This window comes from Sapajus apella, unplaced genomic scaffold (genome assembly GCF_009761245.1).
Source record: "Sapajus apella isolate SASKATOON/1434 unplaced genomic scaffold, GSC_monkey_1.0 scaffold38, whole genome shotgun sequence".
Lineage (NCBI taxonomy): Eukaryota > Metazoa > Chordata > Mammalia > Primates > Cebidae > Sapajus > Sapajus apella.
In genome coordinates this window covers 3304681-3326483 of record NW_022436978.1, presented here as the reverse complement: position 1 = coordinate 3326483, position 21803 = coordinate 3304681, and the positions used below count along the sequence as shown (strand labels likewise).

General features: G+C 47.6%; 1 protein-coding gene across 1 annotated transcript; it reads left to right on the top strand.

The window, feature by feature from the left end:
• Positions 1-866: 866 nt before the first annotated feature.
• TGM4 (transglutaminase 4) lies at positions 867-19230 on the top strand. The gene is made up of 10 exons (XM_032298054.1): positions 867-985; positions 1611-1718; positions 5941-6115; positions 6210-6348; positions 8280-8383; positions 11038-11289; positions 14724-15002; positions 15588-15757; positions 15895-16031; positions 18482-19230. The coding sequence occupies exons 1-10, from the start codon at positions 872-874 to the stop codon at positions 18621-18623; spliced, it is 1620 nt and encodes a 539-aa protein (XP_032153945.1). The 5' UTR covers positions 867-871; the 3' UTR covers positions 18624-19230.
• Positions 19231-21803: the final 2573 nt, after the last annotated feature.

Here is a 21803-nt window from a genome sequence, read left to right as displayed (position 1 = left end):
TCCAAAACAGGATCCAGTCTAGAATTGTATTTTGCATATAGTTATGTTTCTTTACCTCCTTTAATCTGGAACAATTTCTCAGCCTTTGTCTTTTTTGACATGTTTTTGAGGAATAGAAGTCCCCCTTTTAACAGATCATTCATCATTTTGGGTCTCATGATTTGTCATCTTTAGATTCAGGTTATGCAGTCCTTGCGGAATATCATGTAAATGACATGTCCTTCTCAGAAAATCATATCTGGAGGCACACAGTGTCTGCCTGCCCCTTGCTGGGAATGTTGAATGTGATCATTCGGTCAAGGCGTTGTCCAGTTTTTTTGCTATATAGTTACTTTATAATTTTTTGTAATGAGTAATCTATGTGGACACATTTTAAGACCATCCAGATATCCTGATCCTCATCAAAATTCTCCGCCCCTAGATTTAGCATCCACTGATAGTTCTTGCTTCAACCATTCTTCACTGTGACGGCTGCACAGTGATTTTCCAAGGCCAGCACTCCACCATGTTTACCTGCTACCGCCTGACACTTCCTGTAGGCAGAGCCCTCCCTTCACCCCCATCCATCTCTTTCTCTCTACCATCTGTATGGACTCATGAACTCTCTCTTTTCAGTGGTTTATGATTCATCCTTTTCTTAACTCATGCTTAAAATGCTCCAGATTTCCCCAGGGGAAGTCGCCTACAGCTGGCTCAGGAAGTTCTTTTGATACATTCCCTCCTGCCCACCTCCCTCCCGCAGCATTGGCTGTTCTAAGTCCCTCACAAAGACCTTGAAGATCCCCCAGCACAGATAGTCCTCAGTGGCAAGTGTGCCGCTGTCCCAGGGTGTGCCATAACCTCTGTGGATGTGTGGTTTCCTTCAGAGGACATGGTTTTCATGCCTGACGAGGAGGAGCGTAAAGAGTACATCCTCAACGACACGGGCGGCCATTACGTGGGGGTTCCCAGAAGTATCAAATACAGACCCTGGATCTTTGGTCAGGTAATGATTTGTCATCATGTGGCTAGACCAGGCCCCATTTGCTAGACCAACCTTTTAGTTGGGTAGTAGCCAGTAAAGGTTGTGGAGAAAGGTTTGTGAACCTCAGGTCAAACACTAGTCTCATACATGTGAAACTTGGCCAGAGAGGGGTGACCTGCCCAGGCTGCACAGATGGGGTGGAGTCCTAGGCAGAAGCCCTCCCACGAGACCTCCCATGAGAGACACATGGAGGGGTGGCTTTTCCATGATCAGGCTGGTCTTGAACTCCCAATCTCAGATGATCACCTCCCAAAGTACTGGGATTACAGACGTGAGCCACCACACGTGGCCTGTTTTATTTATTTGACTTGATTACAAAGGAATTTTCCCCATGGTTAAAAAACTTCTTGTACTGCCTTTTAGTGGCTGCATGCTATTGCTCTATAAACTTACTTAGCTATTGCCCTGTGGCCAGACATTTAAATGTTTCTAATTTTTAATGCTGTGGTGGACATTTTATGAGACTGTAGGCAGGAAAGATGGGTTATGCTATAGGGTGGCTGTGATATGCAAATTACACAGTATGTGTTAAGTTTCTGCCACAGGGCAAGGTCTTAACCACCTCTTTCTTTATTTCCCAAAATAGTTTGAGAAAAATGTCCTGGACTGCTGCATCTCCCTGCTGAGTGAGAACTCCCTCAAGCCCACAGATAGGAGGGACCCCGTGCTGGTGTGCAGGGCCATGTGTGCTATGGTAGGTGTGGAAAGCCTGGGCTCCGTGTAAAAGATTCCATAATACAGAAGTCAGAGTAATTTTGCCCCAATTTGATGCTGTCTTGTACTTGCCAATTGCTCAGCAGTTTTCTGTTTTCCCCCAGCTAGACTGTGAGCCTTTGAAGTACAGCACAGTGCCGTGGCCAATCAACCTTTCAAAACTGTTAAGAAATAGACATTACTGAAATCTGTGCTGAGAGCAGGTTTTCAAGTCAGACCTGAGTCTGAATCCCAGCCGTGCCACGTAGGGGCTGGCCTTTGCTGTAAGTGGCTTCACGTGTCTGAGCCTCAGTTTCCCCATCTGCAAAATGAGATTAATACAGAAGGTCCTGCAAAGTGAGCTTTTGTGGCTGTAAGTGGCTCCATATGTCTGAACCTCAGTTTCCCCGTCTGCAAAATGAGATAAATACGGAAGGTCCACTTCCTACCTGCAAACTGAGCTTCAGTTATGGTGAGCAAATTTCCAGTTCACTTGGGACTTTCCTGGTTTTAGCACTGAGAATACTGTGTCCCAGAAAACCCCTTGGTCTTGGGCAGACAGGATAGTTGGTCTCTCTGTTCCACCTGGCCACTTGGAAGTCAGTGTGTTCAGAGTAGCAGTTCTCAAATATTTTGGTCTCAAGACCCTTCTATGCTTTTAAAAATTATTGAGGACCCCAAATAAGATGTGTTTCTGTGGTTTATATTGACCAATATTTACTGTATTAGACATTAAAACTGAAAAGTTTAGAACTATTTATTTTAAACGAATGATAATTCCATTACATGTTAACATAAATAAGGTATTTTTATTTTAAAAAGCCAATGTTTTTCAAAGCATAAAGTATGTAGTGAGAAGAGTGGCATTGTTTTCCATTTTTGCAAATCTCTTTAATGTCTGACTTGCTGGAATTCCAGCCAGCTGGGATTTCATAGCTGCTTCTGCGTTCATTGTTTTAGTTGGAATATATGAACATCTGGCCTCACACAGATACATAGATTTAAAAAGGCAGGAATATTCCCATAGCCTTTTTATGTAATGGAAGATACTATACTCAGGCTCCATAAGTGGCAGCTTCTTAAAGTTGCCTGCAATGTGGAACCTGAAACCATGTCAATTTTTCATCCTCTCTACACTTAGGACAGAATGAGAGTGAAGAAGGCAAGTATGACCTGGGGATTATTATGTAAATAGATTATTATGTAAATGATTATTATGTAAATGATCACAGAGCTTGGAACTCCCAGGGATCTCCCAATGCCAATGAGAACCGCTCTCCAAAGGTCCACTGAGTTCAGACAAGTGGCTACTCTTGCCATCTGTGGGTGGCAGACGTATGTTCATCTCTAGGCGAGTCTGTGAGCTGACCTGCTGTGACAGATTGGTCTTAAGTCAGGGGCTCTTGAAATGCCCTCCTTGTAGCGAGGCTGTGAGCCTGTTGCACGTGGTGTGCCTCATAAATGCCAGGGCTCCTGTTCCCCTGCACCTTAGGGGCTGGTGAAATTACTGGGGGCTCTCATGCTGACCCTCTGGGGCCCAGGCATGGACTCCACCGTGCCTGCTCTTTCCCCTTTACCCCCATGCTGGTATGTTCATTCTCTGGCCCAGAGGCCAGCAGGTGGCCAGGCTGGAAGCTGAGAGAGAACGAGTAAAGGAGACTAAGTCATTAGCAGACAGAACCTGCCATGAGGGGCCCTAGTTTTTGGTGGTGCAGGAGGACTCACACGTACTTGGCTGCTTCTCTCCTTTCAAGCTCCGTGACACTGGCCAAGACTCTAAGTCTCTCTGGGCTTCTGTTATCTCATCTATTGGGTGACCATGAGGTCTCAATAACACACAAGTGCCCAGCCCAGGGTCTAACACGCTGTGGGCCCATTCCCAGGTAATTCCTACAAGTGTTGGGGTTTGGGAAGCAGTGAGCCAAGCTGCCGCTTGTTTCAGCCATGAGGAAACCAGCCCAGGGAGAAGCGGCAGTTGGCCAAGGGCTGCACAGTGGTGGTTGAGCCAGCTCTCCTGACTCAACCACCGGAGTGCAGGAGAGCACTCCAGTGCAATGCCCTCGCAGCCACCTCCTCAGGCACTTCAGAACGCCAAGGTGTTGCAGGAGTCACTTCCAGAATTAGGTTACTGCACTTTAGCTTCCATGCTCGGGAGTCTGAGAACCCCTGCCTGCTTCAGAGGCCCTTCCCCCTTCCCAGATTCCCTATAAAGATTGCTCCTTTCCCCCTAGAAGTCCGTGGCCATCGCTGGGCCTCTCGGATCTGGGAATTTGACTAGCAGGCAGAGCTTCTGACAGGGCTGCCTAAAGATGACCCCCACACCAGACAGGGAAGTCGGCGCAGCAGTGAGTGTGTTCGTTATCCATTGCTGAGTAACAAGTTACCCCAAGACACAGTGGCCGAAACAACAAACCTCTGTTAGCTCCCATGTCTGTGGGTCAGGAATCCAGGTGTGGTTTAGCTGAATGTTCTGGCTCAAGATCTCTGGGGGAGGATCTACTTTCAGGCTCACTCACCTGGCTGCGGGCAGCCTCAGGTCAGGGAAGCTCAGCATGGCAGCCAGCGTCCATCAGAGTGAGCAAGTAAGAGAGGGTGTGGCCAGGCTGGAAGCCACAGCCTTTGTCACCTCATTTCAGAAGTGACAGCCATCACTTTTGCTGCATTCTGTTGGTCAGAAGTGAGTTGCTGGGTCTAGGGGAGGGGATTACTGGGGTGACTGTCTACCCCGGTGACTATCTACCACACCTGGGCACAGGACTGTGCTTCATTCTGCAGGGTGACAGAGCTTTGTGCATCAGGGGTTTTGAAAGTCCCGATGTCCTTGGGCTCAGCGTCACTCCCCTTCCTTTTCTGTCTCCTCCCTCCCCAACACTGCGCTATAGACGGCTTGGGTCTAGCAGGCACCGACAGGCTGCGGTCACTCAATTTCGCAGTAGAATGCAGCAGCCGGACCAGAGCAGAGGCTAGGTGACAGTTAAGATGGGAGGTGTGTGTCCTGCTTTGCCTAGGACCCTTGCCTGTCTCCCTTTCATCTGTTTTCATTCCGTCTGACCGCTCTTGAGTCTGGGGGTGGCCTCTGCTCTCTCTCCGATTTTGATGAATGAAGAGGCTTGTCCAGCCACATGACCTGAGAGGCCACGGGAGGCCCAGGTCACACCATTGTTTGAGACTTCTTGTAGATTAAAACTGAACAAATCCCCAAACAGGATTCAGAAAGTGTAGCATACCGTAAGAGTTTCAGTTTAACACATGGCCATCTTTAACATCCTGGGAAACATGAGGCAGTATAATCGTGCTTTTCACAAGGCATAATGGGGTTTTCAAAGACTATTCGTGTGCAGGCCAGGAGGGGATGGGTGGGTGTAGTCCAAGCCAGGCCACCCCCAGATCAAAGATTTGTGACTGTGTCACCTTTCATGTTTTCAGAGGGCTCCTCTGCACCTGCTTATACAACCTTCTGTAGAGATTCCATTAAGTGCTTTCAAAGGTGAACTCACGTGCCTTTGCCTTCTCTCTGGTTTTAATAAGGTGGAAAGGATTGTCCAGACAGGGTTCCTTAGGGGTTAAAAGAGGTGCAGACCACTGACAGTTTAAAAATGGAAGATGCCAGAACAGGCATAGGCCTCAGCCAGGTCATCCTCAAAACAACCTAAAGGGGCCAGGCATAGTGGCTCACACCTATAATCCCAGCACTTTGGGAGGCCGAGACAGGTGGACGGCTTGAGCTCAGGAGTTTGAGACCAACCTGGCCAGCATGGTGAAACCCCATCTCTATGAAAAACTACAAAAATTAGTCAAGTGTGGTGGTGTGTGCCTGTAGTCCCAGTTACTTGGGGGGCTGAGGCAGGAGGATCACCTGAGCCCAGGAAGTTGAGGCTGCAGTGAGCCGAGCTCACCTCACTGCACTCCAGCCTGGGCTACACAGCAAGATCCTCTCTCAAAAAACAAACAAAACCAGCCTAAAGGTAGGTGTTGTAATGATCATCATTTTACAAGGGAGGAAACTGAGGCACAGAGTGTGAGCATCCTCCCTGGTCACTCGCACAGCTGGCATGCTCCTTGGCCCTTCTGGGCACTCCACCTGTCCTGGATAGCCCCATGTGCTCCAGGTGCTCTGAGACACGGTGAGGTGTCCACTTTGGGGGCTGGGTGGCCAAGCTGGGCTGGCAGCACCTTGTTCTTCTGAGGGGTGGACACTGACCCCACCTCTACGTGTGTGGCAGATGAGTGTTGAGAAAGGCAAAGGTGTGCTCCTTGGAAATTGGTCTGGGGATTACCGAGGTGGCACAGCCCCATACCGGTGGACAGGCAGCGCCCCGATCCTGCAGCAGTACTACAACACGAAGCAGGCTGTGTGCTTCGGCCAGTGCTGGGTATTCGCTGGGGTCCTGACTACAGGTAAGCGGGAGATCCAGTGGCTGAGGACAGAGGTACCAAGGGGGGGACTCCCAGCCCCCACAGTTGCCAATCACCCCACCCTGGGTCATTTCAGTGTTGAGAGCATTGGGCATCCCAGCACGCAGCGTGACAGCCTTCAATTCCGCTCACGACACAGAAAAGAACCTCACAGTGGATACATATGTGAATGAGAAGGGCGAGAAACTCACCAAGATGTCGTACGACTCTGTCTGGTAGGGTCACTCCTTCTCAACCCACCCTCCGTCCTTCTCCCAGGAATTTTCTTTTATCTTTTTAGAAACAGGGTCTTGTTAGGTTGCCCAGGCTGGTCTTGAACTCCTGGTGTCAAGCAGTCCTCCTGCCCCAGCCTCCCAAGTATCTGTAATTCCAAGCACAAGCCACCATGCCTGGCATCCCAGGAGTTTTCTAGCCCAAGCCCAATCTCCAGGCCCTACCAACCCAGAGACTCTGCTGAGCAATGGGGCCCTTCAACCTCCCTCCGAGACTGATTCAATTTGCAGGCCAATGCTCACTGCCCCTGAAATTCAGTATTTTCCAACATTTGGCCTTGGACAATCTGTGCTGGAATCACCTGAGGGGTGATTGTTAAAAAATGCAGATTCCTGGCCAGGTATGGTGGCTCATGCCAGTAATCCCAGAACTTTGGGAGGCCGAGGTGGGTGGATCACCAGGTCAGGAGATTGAAACTATTCTGGCCAACATGGTGAAACCCCATCTCTACTAAAATACAAAAATTAGCTGGGCGTGGCATGCATGCCTGTAATCCCAGCTACTTGGGAGGCTGAGGCAGGAGAATCACTTGAACCTGGGAGGCAGAGGTTGTAGTGGGCCGAGATCATGCCACTGCACTCCAGCCTGACAACAGAGCGAGATCGCTCAAAAAAAAAAGCAGATCCCTGTACTGGAGCCTTTGCCTCTACAGGGGAAGGGCCAGGAATCTGAAGTTCATGTTAGCACTTGGCCCAGGAGATTGGATATATACCACTGTTTGAAAAGTTTGATGTAACTGGTACCCACTGGCCAGAATGAAGCTTATTTACTTTGTTCTCTGATCCAGAGCACATGGGCCCCTTGAAAAGTGACCACAAGATAGAAAAGGGAGAATGAGAAGTTGCAGAGGGAGTGGACCAGGTGGGAAGGTCAGAGCCTGATGATAAATTCCTGAGGCATTTTAGTTGAAGTTGGAGCCTCACAGCTTTTATTTAAATACTGCTGAGATTCTAGTTCATGTACCAAGGCAAGAGAAAACAGAAAGCCTTGAAACTTCTGGAAAGGAGGCACTAACCAGTATTATTTGTAGATGATATACAGTTGACCCTTCAACAGCATGGGTTTGAACTGTGCAGTTCACTCATATGCAGATTTTTTTCAACCAAGTACAGGTGTATTTGTGGGAGGTGAAGCCTGCCTATACTGAGACCTGACTTTTCCTACATGCACGTTCCACAGGGCCGACTGCAGGACTTGAGTGTGTATGGATTTGGGGTTTACTCAGGGGTCCTGAAACGAATGAATCCCTTGTGGATACCGAGGGACAACTGTTCATTGTGTACCTAGAAAATCAAGAGCACCAGCTTAAAAATAGCAAGATTTAATATGAGAGTTCAGAGACTGGCCAGTTACAGAGTTGCTGATCAACCAAATCAGAATCCCAGCGGACTGAATACATTCATTGAGCGAATGAAATAACAGTTGCAATCTTTTACTGGTGTGCAGTCACAGCCTAGTAAAAGATTCCAACTGTTATTTCACCCATTCATTCAGCAAAAATTTATTAGGTGTCTGTTATGCTTCAAACACTGCAGATGTCAAGACAAATAAGATTTAGTTTTGCCTTGAGTTCACCACGTCTAGGGGTGCAGACTCCCAGGCTCTTTGAGATCCATAGGCAGGGTGAGGGTCTCATGAGGTTCCAACAGCCCTGCCCACTGCACCCACCTCTGTGCCTTGGGAGGCTTTCTGAGAGGCAGATGGGACTCAGCAGTGGCCCCTTCCTTACCAGTGTTGACAAACGTTCTCCAGCCCCTGAGAACAACCTCAGTGGGTCCCCAGTGATGAAAATGTCTCTGGCAATTTTGACGTGTTTATCTCTAACTGGGTTTGGGGGTGGTCTGGGGTGGGGCCTGCTCCCATTTTGCGGCAGGAATTTCCATGTGTGGACGGATGCCTGGATGAAGCGACCAGATCTGCCCAAGGGTTACGACGGCTGGCAGGTTGTGGACGGCACGCCGCAGGAGCGCAGCCAGGGTGAGTGGGCGGCAGGAAGGCGCTGGGCATCTGTGTTGCTCTCCTGACCTGGCCCAGGGTTCTGTGGGCCTTGGGTATGCAGCCAAGCAGGTGGAGAAAGTTTTAATAAAATTTTCCCAAAACAAAAAGCAGTCAGTCCTTCCTGCTATTCCCCCTGAGCAGGGGCTTTAGTTTGCTGGCTATTTTTATGAAGATAATGCCAATGACAGTACTATTAACAGCAAGGAGATGGTGGATCTTAAGGGTTCCCTACTGCATGCCACGCGCAGTACCTACGTGATTCGTTCACTCACAACTAACCTTTCAAAGTAGGTTGTCATTATCCTCATTTCACAAATGAAGAAACTGAGGCTCAGGGAGGTGAAGTGAGTTGCCTGAGGTCACACAGATCCATGAGGCTGGACCAGGATTCAGCCCAACTCGGACATAATGGGGATGCTTCTCTCAGTTAGTTATGGGTTACCAACCCCCCGGGTAAGACAGCGGCTCCTCATAGCTGGAAGGACCTTAGGGGCTGTCTTTGTACAGCTGGAGAAACAGAGGCAAGGGGCTGGTCTGAGGTTACATGGAAAAATCTATGGAATCAAGTTATCTTTATTTTAAATTGCAAGTCCTAGTAATAAAGACAAAATCAGCCCAGTAAAGGGAAAATAGATTAGCTCAATAGTTCTCAAACTTTAAAAAAATTTGTATTTATTTACTTATTTTGAGACAGAGTCTTGCTCTGTCGCCCAGGCTGGAGTATAGTGGTGTGATCTCGGGTCACTACAACCTCCCAGGTTCAAGCAATTCTTCTATCTCAGCCTCCTAAGTAGCTGGGACTACAGGTGCATGCCATCAAGTCCAAGCAATTCTTCTATCTCAGTCCCCTGATTAGCTGGGACTACAGGTGCACGCCACTGTGCCTGGCTAATTTTTGTATTTTTAGTAGAGATGGGGTTTCACTATATTGGTCAGGCTGGTCTCGAACTCCTGACCTCAGGTGATCCACCTGCCATGGCCTCCTAAACGGTTGGGATTACAGGCATGAGCCACTATGCCTGGCCTTTATTTTTTATTTTTTTGAGATGGAGTTTCACCCTTGTTGCCCAGGCTGGAGTGCAATGGTGCTATCTTGGCTCATGGCAACCTTTGCCTTCTGGGTTCAAGTTCAGGATTCTCCTGTCTCAGCCTCCCGAGTAGCTAGGATTGAAGGCTCCTGCTACCACATCTGGATAATTTTTTGTATTTTTAGTAGAGACAGGGTTTCACCATGTTGGCCAGGCTGGTCTCAACCACCTGACTTCTGGTGATCCACCTGCCTTGGCCTCCCAAAGTGCTGGGATTACAGGCATGAGCCACTGCACCCAGCCTCAAACTTTTTTTTTTTTTTTTTTTAAAGCAGTCTGACCCTTCAGAAAGAAACTTCATGTAACACCTCATAATGTAAAGCAGAACTGCTCCAGCTGGTGTTCCCAGGAACAGCCTGCCCCTGGCTCCCTGACACCTCTGCCTCCCTCCTGCAGACCCTGAAGTAGATATTTCTCAAGGTTCTTCTAGGAATGAGCCTCAGTTTGTCTGTGCACCTCATCCCGGGAATAGCATATTCACCTGTCCACAGGGCCAGAGAGTGAACAGGGCTGTCTGATTGGGAAGGTGGGGACCCAGAGACAGGAGCATACAGCTCCACAAAGGCATTCAGGTTAAAACTTAAACATACTCCTCGGACCCCACACCCCTCAGTGTGGGACTCCTGATTCCTCCAGCTGCAGTGTGAGTTCACATGGCCCTGAAGGCAAAAAGTGCTGTTAAAAGTGAAAACAGCTTCCACATTTCTCCAGAGATCAGGCATTGCCTTTATGATCGGGGGTGAGTGTGGTGGGAGGTGGCCTCCAGAGGTGGGAGGAGCAGGTGACACAGCTGCACTCCCCTACACTCTGCAGGAAGATTCTCAGCAGTGCAACGTTAAGGGCTTTTTCCATCCACGGAGTCCAAGTAGCATTTGCTGATGTGGGACAGTAACTATGGCAACCAGGCAGTGAATAGCCCAGTGCCACTATCTGCCTGAGAGGCAGAGGACTGATTTTTACCAAGTTGTCAATGACTAATAAGGAGACCTCTCTATCCACAGGCTAGAAATTAAAAAGAGAGCTCTTAGAATGGAAATGTTCTTAATAGCTCAGATCCATAGCAACAGGTTGCATTTGTTTTAGGCACAGTGCTAAGTACTTTGCCTGGATTATTTCATTTAATCTTTGCAATAGCCTTAGGAGGGAAGTGCTGTGTTTATCCCCAGTTTTCTAGGAAATGGAGCCACAGAGAGCTGAAGTGACTGGCACAAGGTCACATAGCTCCAAGGCGCGATCCCAGGAATCAGACCCAGACTGTGTGTCTCTGTGCTGTACTGGGAACTCATGTGCTGGGATGAGTTTAATAGGCAGTGTGACTTCCTATTACTGAGACAGAGGATTCCTGACACTCTTCAAGTCAAAGCTAAGATGTGCCCCTCTTTACAGGATAGTTAAGGACAGCCTAGGAAATGAGCACCCAGGTGCTTCTTGGGCAAAGCTTGCTTTCCAGTCCTGTTTGAGTTTGAGATTCATTGCTGCCACTGGGTCCAGGCTAGGTGAGCTGGGGAATCCCAGTGAGAGTCACCACCCTTGGCTTCCCCTCAGGTGTCTTCTGCTGTGGGCCATCGCCAGTGGCTGCCATCCACAAAGGTGACATCTTTATAGTCTATGACACCAGATTCGTCTTCTCAGAAGTGAATGGTGACAAGCTCATCTGGTTGGTGAAGACGGTGAATGGGCAGGAAGAGTTACACTTAATATCAATGGAGACCGCAAGCATCGGGAAAAACATCAGCACCAAAGCAGTGGGACAAGAGAGGCGGAGAGATATCACCTACGAGTACAAGTACCCAGAAGGTGACCAGCATCACAGCGCTCCTTCTAACCCAGCCCCTGAGTCACCCAGACCATGAAAATAGTCAGTATCGGGGGTGGGCCTGAGCAACATGGTGAAACCCCGTCCCTACCAAAAAAAATTAGCTGGGTGTGGTGGCATGTGCCTGTGGTCCCAGCTACTCAGGAGGCTAAGGTGGGAGGACTGCTTGAGCCAGGGAGGTTGAGGTTGCAGTGAGCTGTGACCACACCACTGCACTTCAGCCTAGGTGACAGCGCAAGACCCCGTCTCAAGAAAAGGAAAAACAAATCCTAAATGAGGCCTTTGCATTGTTTGAGGAGCTCACTCACTTTGCTAAGACGGTCCATGCTTTGCAGTGCCCAGCAAATTAGATATCTTCTCAGCCTGGCCTTCTGGGCCCTGCAGAGCTGGCCTCTGGCTCCCTTCCTGAGTTTAAGTTCATCCCCTAGCCATGCTGCCTGGAACGGCTGGCTGCTTTTGCTGCTGGCCAGACCTCTGCTTATGCTTTCCCCACCTGAACTGTCTCTTTTGCAATCTCTACTATCCACAGGCCCCCGTTGCTCATATGCTGCCTCTGTTCTTGATGTTCCTCAATCTGACAGAATTGGTTTTCCCCTGTGGCCCATTTCCCCTGTGGCTGTGGCTCTTGTGCCAAGTGCTAATGAAAGGAAGACAACTCCATACAGCATCCTCAAAGGATGCAAGAGTCTAGACAGGGGCAAGCCGAGGATGGGATGTGGTAAGAGGAAGGCAGGAAGTAGGGCTCATGGATGAGGGAGCAATTTCATGTGCTGGGGGATGGCAGATCATACGGGTTATAATTGTATGGGGGTGGCTGGGGCTTTTTCCACCCTCCACTGCAGTGTAGTGACAAAAGGTCAGTTTGGACCCCTGGGCTGATTGTGATCTTGGGTAGAATCTTGCACAAAGTAGGTCTGCAATAAATATTTCTTCCATATAAATGAGTCAAGCAATGGCTACCAAGGCAGATCAGGACAAAATGGATCTCTCCACTCTGAAGTCTGTTCGGGTTCAGAGTGAATGTGGATGGAGAGCTCTGTAACCAAGCTCAGAAATTCCTGTCCCACAGCTGCCATCTCTGAAATAAAATCTTATCCCCAAGCTTGTCTTGAAAATGAGCAAACTCGATTAAAAGCAATTAGGTCAGGAAGAATTTTTTTTTTGGGGGGGGCAGGGTGGCAGAAGTATCAGGGAGGAAAGGATAGGATAGAGAGGAGGCCAGTGGTATCTGTCAACTGCCACACTTGGTGTCCCTCAGGTCTCTGAGGCTCTGTTCATTTTTCCTCATTCTTTTTCCTTTCTGTTTCTCAGGCTGGATAATCTTAATTGAGCTGTCTTCAAGTTTGCTGATTTTTCTGCAAGCTCTAATCTGCTATTACTGTACTTTTCAACTCCAGAATTTATATTTGGTCCTTTTTAAAAAATAATTTTAATCTCTCTCTTGATATTCTCTGTTTGGCAAGCCATTGGTTCTCACACCTTCCTTTAGTTCTTTGAATATATTTAAAATAGCTAATTTAAAGTCTCTGTCTAGTGGGTTCAGTGTCTGGGCTTCCTTAGGAACCGTTTCTATTGACCCCCCCAAGCCCCCTCCCCCACCACCATGTATGGCCCGTAGTTTGTTCGTGTGTCTTGAAATGTTTTTGTTGAAAATTGGACATGTTAAAGAATATAATACGGTAACTCTGGAAATCAGATCCCTTCCCCCACCCCGGGTTTGTTGTTGTTGCTATTTGTTTAATGACTTCCCTGACGTTATTCCAGAAAGTCTGTAATTTTTCTTGTGCACGACCACTGAATTCTCTGCTGTTTGCTGAGTGGTCAGCTAATGACTGGACAGATATTGTCTTAAATTCCTTGAATCGGTAAGACCCCTGGCCTTTGGCAAGGGACTTTGTGTACAAGCTGGGGTACACATCCAATGCTCCGACAGGCAATTTACAGTTCTACCTTCACTTCTTTCTTGTGCAGAGCCTCAGGGTCAGTTAGAGGTAAGAGCTTAGAGCCTTATTAGAGCTTTCTCAGACCCTACATTTTCAGGAATCTGAGCTTTTCAAAGCCCCATAGACATTTTGCTCCTCAGATTTTCCTTTTAAGATTTTTGCACCAGGCATGGTGGCTCATGCCTGTAATCCCAGCACTTTGGGAGGCCAAGGCGGGTGGATCACCTGAGGTCAGGAGTTCGAGACCACCTGGCCAACATGGCAAAAACCCGTCTCTACTAAAAAATACAAAAATTAGCTGGGCATGGTGGCTGTCACCTGTAATCCTAGCTACTCAAGAGGCTGAGGCAGGAGAATTGCTTGAACCCAGGAAGTGGAGGTTGCAGTGAGCCGAGATTGCGCCATTGCACTCCAGCCTGGGAGACACAGCAAGACTCCATCTCAAACAAGAAATTTTTTTGATCAGCTTCTTTTCCCCTCAACTGTTATCATTGCCTTAGGAAACTGCAATTGTAAACAGTTGTTGCAGGTTGTTTGCTTTGTTTGCCTTAACAAATGTTCCAGGAAAAAGGCTGTTGGTAATGAGGGAGCTCTGAGTCAGGTCAATGAGGACAAACTCTGTGAAGGAGGATTTCCAGGGAATCACAGTCAAGTCAAGTAACAACAATTCTCTGATAGTGGGGCTTTCAGGGAATTCTAAAACCATTCTGTCCCCTCCAGAGGTGGCTGTGATTTGGGGCTGCTGGTTTTCGAGGCTACTATGGAGCTAGAAAGAAGGGGAGATGGGAATCAGAATGCCACAAAACTGTTCTTACTGAGATTGTGCTGTTTTTCTTGAATAAATGCTCCTTAGATTATTATAAGCCTTTAATTAATTTCAAGAGTTCTGAAAAAGTTGATTTGATAATTTTTTTTTTTTTTTTTGAGTCAGAGTCTCGCACTGTCACCTGGGCTGGATTGCAATGGTGTGATCTTGGCTCACTGCAACCTCCACCTTCCGGTACACGCAATTCTCCTGCCTCAGCCCCTTGAGTGGCTGGGATTATGGGCACCCACCACCATGCCCAGATGATTTTTTGTATTTTTAGTAGAGATGGGGTTTCATTATGTTGGCCAGGCTGGTCTTGAACTCTTGACCTCATGATCTGCCCCGCCTCAGCATCCCAAAGTTCTAGGATTACAGGTGTGAGCCACCGAGCCAGGCTGATTTGATGTTTACCAGTGTTCTCACTGCTTTTATGGAGAACACATTTTTGGAGGTCTTTATTCTGCCATTTCCACTGACGTCAGAATGTGCTTTTACTTAGGAATGGGGATTTGAATGCTCCTCTGTGTGAATCTATAGCTCCTGGGTTCCTCGGATGTCTCTGCAGTCCTGACCACACAGATGGGCTCCTTCTGCCACAGTGGTGCTTGGGACATTTGGCCCTTGGAGGAGCATCTGAAGGAAGCTGCCTTTGTGTCTCTTTCAGGCTCCCCTGAGGAGAGGCAGGTCATGGATCATGCCTTCCTCCTTCTCAATTCTGAGAGGGAGCACAGACGACCAGTAAAAGAGAACTTTCTTCACATGTCGGTGCAGTCAGAAGATGCGCTGCTGGGAAACCCTGTTAATTTCACTGTGATTCTCAAAAGGAAGACAGCTGCCCTACAGAATGTCAACATCTCGGGCTCCTTTGAACTACAGTTGTACACTGGCAAGAGGGTGGCAAAACTGTGTACCCTCAAGAAGACCTCGCAGATCCAAGGTCAAGGTACCAGAACCAGGGGCAGGAGAGCCCTCAAGTGAGCTCAGGGTCCCCACAATCTGGAATCCCTCTCTCCTCTGTGGATGACTTCCATACTTTAACAAACTTTTGTGTGTGAGTAAACACAAACACACATTTATTGAGTACCTACCTATGATAGTCACAGGAAAGCCACAGAGGAAACATGGGCCAAAGAGACCACTGGACTAGGAGCCTGGGTCTATCATAGGGTTAGAAATTACGGGTGCTAAGTGTCATGAGAAGTCTTCTATGGTGGCTGAAGTTTTTTCTTAAATGCCCAGTCAAATCAATGGTTATCAGTGCCCAGGGCACAGTGTTGAGAACAAGTGGGATGTCCTGATGACAACGGGTAATGTCTGTCATGGACTCAGGATGGAAGCCTGGAGAACATGGCCAATTATTGTTCCATCTTGAGCCCAACATCTTGTTTTCTAAAGAGACTATGGGACATGTCCAAGGTTAACCAGCTCAATTCATACAAAGTTAATCTAATTCTGTGCTTGATAAGGAAACCTCCTATTGGGGGGCTATGATGCATGACCTCTCTCCTCCACCCTGGCTCTTTGGCAGTATCGGAAGTGACTCTGACCTTGGACTCCAAGACCTACATCAACAGCCTGGCTATATTCGATGATGAGCCAGTTATCAGAGGTTTCTTCATTGCGGAAATTGTGGAGTCTAAGGAAATCATGGCCTCCGAAGTATTCCTGTCTTTCCAGTACCCTGAGTTCTCTATAGAGGTGAGCTTCCTGCAGGCCATCAAGGGCTCCTCTTGCCCGGAAGTTGGCCATGGAGTGGGATGGGGCCCCTAAGAACCCTAAGGGTCCCTGGTTGGTTCATGCATCTCTCCCCATCTCTCCTCCCTACCCTACTACAGTTGCCTAACACAGGCAGAGTTGGCCAGCTACTTGTCTGTAATTGTATCTTCAAGAATACCCTGGCCATCCCTTTGACTGATGTCAAGTTCTCTTTGGAAAGCCTGGGCATCTCCTCACCACAGACCTCTGACCATAGGTGAGTCTTCCTGAGGTATTCTTACAAACCGAAATACACTTTTGGACATACATCTTGCATATATGTGCATATTCCTGAGATGTGAATTCCCAGTATGGGGTCATAGGGTCAAAATGTAGACACATTTTTTGGTGCCAAATTACTTTCAGAAAAGATTGCATCAATTTATGCTCTACCAACAGACCTTGATTCTTGCCAATCTAGTGGTTAAGTAATCTCATTGCTTTACTTTGCATCTCTATTTGTGAGGCTGAATATTTCTTACATTAATTGAAAAATTGTCCATTTTTCTACCAAGTCATTTATTTTTTCATATTAGTATGGTGTCTTTACACAGTAAAGAGTATTATGTGCTGTGAATTATTTATAAGAGTTTGTATTTAAAAATTTTTTAAAAGTTAAATTAATTTTGAGAGGGAATCTCACTTTGTCGCACAGGCTAGAGTGCAGTGACACGATCTTGTCTCACTGCAACCTCCATCCATCTTCCAGATTCCCCTGCCTTGACCTTTCAAGTAGCCTTGATTACAGGCATGTGCCACCACACCTGGATAATTTTTGTGTTTTTAGTAGAAGCGGGGTTTCCCCATGTAGGCCAGCCTGGTCTCAAACTCCTGACCTCAGGTGATCTGCCCGCCTCAGCCTCCCAAAGTGCCGGGATTACAGGCATGAGCCACCCTGACTGGGCAGTCTGTATTTTTTTAAACACTAACATGTCTTTCACCATTAGAACTTTAAAATTTTAATGTAGCCAAATTTTTCAATATTTTCCTTTATGACACTGAATTTCATGTCATTCTAGGAGCATAGAAATATTCTCTTATGCTTTTTCTAGAATTTCCAGCTTTACACAATTAGGGATTTACCTGGAATTTTTTTTGGGTGTGGAGTGATGTGGAGTTCCAACTTTGTGGTTTTCCTAGTCCTTTGAAACACTGCCTTTATTATGCTGTCAATTTCCACATATATCTGGGTCTCTGGACTCTTTAATTGCTATTTCATTTGTCTTCTTCTAATACAACATTATACTAAATTATTGTTCTATAATAATTTTTTTTTTTTTGAGACGGAGTTTTGCTGTTGTTGCCCAGGCTGGAGTGCAATGGCGCGATCTCGGCTCACCACAACCTCTGCCTCCTGGGTTCAGGCAATTCTCCAGCCTCAGCCTCCCGAGTAGCTGGGACTACAGGCATGCACCATCATGCCCAGCTAATTTTTGTATTTTTAGTAGAGACGGGGTTTCACCTTGTTGACCAGGATGGTCTCGATCTCTTGACCTCGTGATCCACCCACCTCGGCCTCCCAAAGTGCTGGGATTACAGGCTTGAGCCACCGCGCCCGGCCCAATAATTTTATATGATTATCATATTTACATATTGATATGTATTAGGCAAATCCCATTCCCCCATTTTTGTCTATAAAACTTTTAGAATCATCTTCTCACATAATTTAAAAACAGTTGGGATTTAGATTGATACTGTGTTGAATTTAACAATTTATTTTGGGGAGAATTGTGCCAAATGGCAATATTGAGTCTTACCATTTAGGATCGCTTCTTAGCCTTTTGGCTAAGATCAAGTGTTGAGTTTTACCATCTAGGAATATGAGATTTTCCTATTTTTTTCAAGTCTTTATCACCTTTAGAAAAGCCATATTTTCTTTATATATAACTTGCACGTTCTTAGTTGGATTAATTCCAAGGTGCATCAATATTATAGCTTTTATGAATAGAATATTTTTCATAGTTTCTAATTGTTTGCTGGACTATATGGAAATTGATCTTTGGCATGCTGATATATCCAGCAAAAAAAACTTTACTGAACTCGAATGTTTTGTTTCTGAGAGGTATGATGGTCTCTTTGAGGATGTCTGAATCTTCCAAGTAAAAACCAGTAGACTCCTATTTTCCTTAGACCAGGATTTCTCACATTTTAACGTTATCTGGGGAGTATTGTTACAGTGTAGATTCTGACTCAGCAGTTCTAGGGTGGAGCCTTAGATTCTGTTTCCTATAAGCTCCTGGGTGATGCTAGTATTACTGGGCCCCAGAACACACTTCGGGTAGTGAGGGGCTAGACAATTCCTTTCACAGGGATTCATCATAAAATACATGTTCCTCTTAGATTTCATGTAATAGATAACTGTTGCTAATACCCATGAAACAAGAACATCCATAGTAAAGCCAGGCAAGACTCCAGGGAAGGTTTGTGAAATGTCAGAGTTGGAAGAGCTGCTGGAAACCAGCTGTTTCAACCTTCTTGCTTTACAGCTCAGAAAACTGACGGCAGCACCCAGGGTGCAGGCCCACTGTTGCCATGCCCGGGAATGGCCAGGACTTTTCAAAGAGACTGAGCTAAGGCTCAGCTTCCTGGCTTCTCATTCAACTCGTTTTCTCCCTCTTCCCATAACATCCTTGATTGATTGTATGTCTGTGTCTTTGAATTTTCCAGGATGGTGCAGCCTGGTGAGACCATCGAATACCAAATAAAATGCACCCCGGTGAAAACTGGACCCAAAAAATTTATCGTCAAGTTTAGTTCCAAACAAGTGAAAGAGATTAATGCTCAAAAGATTGTTCTCATCACCAAGTAGCCTTGTCTGATGCTGTGGAGCCTTAGTTGAGCATTTCAGCATTTCCTACTTGTGCTTAGCTTTCAGATTATGGATGATTAAATTTGATGACTTATATGAGGACAGATTCGAGAGCGAGTAGGTCAAAGATAAGGCCAACACAACCATAAGCAGCCAGACCCACAAGGCCAGTTCCTGTGCTGTCACAGGGTCACCTCTTTTATAGCTAGAAACACCCAGTCTAGGCCACAGAATCCCATCTCTTTCCTGAGTAATGGCCTCAAAAATCAGGGCCACCATTGTCTCAATTCAAATCCATAGACTTCAAAGACATAGATTCTCTCCCTGGAGCAGCAGGCCATGGGCAGCCTAGCGCTGCCACCTGCTGGCGCCCCTTAAGAAGCCGCCATATCTTCAGGCCATGGGTTTGCTAGCCCTGAAGGCACCTGCCAACTGGAGTACTTTCCCAGCACTGGGCTGGGCCTGCTGGAAGTGCATTCTCCTCCTTTCTGTTGCCTCCATTCTCCTCTATGCCTGAAATCCAGGGAATCCCTCTCCTGGTGCTCCAAGCAGTTTGAAACCTATGTGCAAGGACATTCCTTAAAGGCCACATGGTTTTGCAGACACCCCAGAGACACCTTTGTCCTCAGGCCTGAACTCACCATAGACACCCAGGTCAGCAAATGGTGACCAGCAAATCCTCTTCCCTTATTCCAACTGTCGCCCCCTAGGAGACTCCAGGTGCAGGCATCACTTCCTCCCTGGTGTGAACTCCCTGGTGTTCCATCCACCATCCTGGCAGCCCAAGGCTGCTTCTGTTAACCAAGGCCTTCTCCTCCTCGTTCTGCCCTCCAGAGATTTGTTCAAATGATCAATATGCTTTCAATTAAACTTTGATTACAAGAGAACACGGTGGTCCCTGAATCCTTTTTTCTTTATGCCAATAAGCTTCTTAAAGTATCCTGTGCTGGGGGTAGGCAAGGGGCTCTGTCTGAGGAGTTGGCTGGTCTGTTCAGTACATCCAGCCCCTCTCTCAAAGGCTGTCACCCCAACTGGATATACACCCTGGCAGAGGCACGTGTGTAGCTTGAATTAGCGTTATTTTGTGTCTAATTCACAGGACAGTCATGGGTGGGACACCTGTCATCCTCTGCCTTTCTAGCTGTCCAAGTGAAAAAAACCCTCAATCCTGGTAACCCTTGCCCCAGTTGCCCACCTTCCTGGCATACAGCAGTTGCTCAATAAAGTTTACTGAAGGAAAGGTGATTGTTCCTTCTGCTGGAAATACCATAAGGGTGGTGGCATAGAGAATCGTTTGGTCAGTCACTCCACAGCACAGAGTCTGATCTCAAGAGGTGGTAAAGTCCGGCACAGCCAGTGTGCTGCCGTGTGACACTCACTATGTCCCTCACCAGGAACGGAAGAAAAGTGGCTTTCCTAGAGGCGCTTTTAGATGACCCAGCAGGAAGGACACTGGCCAAGGGTTTGGACTGGGATCTCTTAAAACAGGAGAGTCTAGTCACTGAGGGTGAGCAAACAGCTTTTTATTCAGAGGAGGTGGCAAACTGCATCCAGTCATCTCCCTCCCTGTAAGATCTCATCTGGTTTTGACATCAGTTGCAATGGTTTCAGTGTGAGGCTAAGCAGAATGTTATGCTGTGAACAGTCACCACAGAGAGACCACTGTGTCACTGGTGTGGGAGGGACGAGGCTCAGGGTTGGTCAGGTTTCTTACCTACATAACTCTGGCCCAGCCCAGCACCTTCCAGAACAGTAACTGACATGGCTGAGGTCTACCATGGAGATGGGGTCAGGGGTCAGTGATGAGGAAAGGCAGGGTCTGCCGCTGTGCAGGTAAAATGCCCCTCACCCCAGACTTCCTTTCCAGAGCAACCAATCTGAAAACAGAATTGGCTTTGGGGCTGGTGTATATTTCTGCTTTCAGGCAAAGCTGGATTCCCAGAAAAGGAGTTTGAAGCCCAATGTGCAAGGACATTTCTCAAGACACCTCTGTCCTCAGGCTTGAACTCACCATAGAGACCCACATCTGCAAACAGTGACCAGCAAATCCTCTTCCCTTATTCTAAGTGCCACCCCCTAGGAGACTCCAGGGGCAGCTATTGCTTACTCCCTGGTGTGAACTCTTTGGTATTCCATGCAGCATCCTGGCAGCCCAGGGCTGCTTCTGGGTTAGGACAACAAATAGGGGCCCCTACAGTCAGAACAGCTCTTACCCAAAGTGGTGAGTGCCATTTCCTGCCCAGATTGCAAGTTAATGGCCTTTACAGTTGGCTCAGGCTCCTTACGTCATCATTAATAAATATTAAAGCTGATAAGGACCAAGAAAGTGGGCCTGCAGCCTGAGTGTGGGAGGCCTGATGTCTTTCTGGTTGCTTTGTTGATGTTAAGAGTCCCCCCATCACCCCTTTGTGGGTCATACTTGGAGAGCTCCGAGCAAGGGTTAGGGCAGAGGTGGCTCTGTGAACACTGGCTCCTTTGAGCAATTAACCCCAGACCTTAGTAGGTCATCAGTTGTAGACAGAGCGTCTCTGGCAGGATCGTCACCCTTCAGGGTGCCCAAGGAGGATGTCCAAGAACCAGGATGCTTCTTGGCTCTCCTTTCTTTCTCATGGTTGCCACTTTCCTTTCTCAGCGTCCTGAGGCTGCTTCTCCAATCACTGACTTTCTTCTCCACTGAACTGGGGCCACAGGCCCGTTGCGGCCAGGACTCATGACCTTTTGTCTGGAGCTGGAAGGGGGGCCCTGACACTGAGGTTTTGCAGGGTATGCTCTGTCGAGTGCCTGCGCCCCTGCCAACCCTGATGCCAGTAGACGCTGGGGAAATGGGCCAAAGAGAGGAGCAAAAGCCCATGCAGGGAGTGGGTGGAGAATCCATTTCTTATACCAAACAGGGATAAGAACCCTTCTGTTGGACTTTGTGCAGAAGATGCTGCTTCAGCAACCACTGGAATGGGGTTTAGGCACACCAGAACGCTGCTCGACCTTCAGCAGTGGTCATAGACACCACAGGCTTCAAATGGGGTGAAGAGAGTGCAGACTCATCATAGTAGGGGGTGTGTGTGTGTGTGTGTGTGTGTGTGTGTGTGTGTGTGTGTGTGTCTGCGCGCGCGCGTGCGCGCGCACATGCCAAGCGAGTGGCCCGGGGTGTGTGTGTGTCATGGTAGGGTGTGTGTGTGTCAT

What these genes read in the sequence shown, in the direction of transcription:
- TGM4 (XM_032298054.1), top strand. Translation starts at nt 872, where the DNA reads ATGGTTTTCATGCCTGACGAGGAGGAGCGTAAAGAGTACATCCTCAAC. An exon ending in GCCGCAGGAGCGCAGCCAGG is followed by an intron (nt 8,384 to 11,037) that starts GTGAGTGGGCGG and finishes GCTTCCCCTCAG; the next exon opens with GTGTCTTCTGCTGTGGGCCA. An exon ending in CCACAGACCTCTGACCATAG is followed by an intron (nt 16,032 to 18,481) that starts GTGAGTCTTCCT and finishes TGAATTTTCCAG; the next exon opens with GATGGTGCAGCCTGGTGAGA.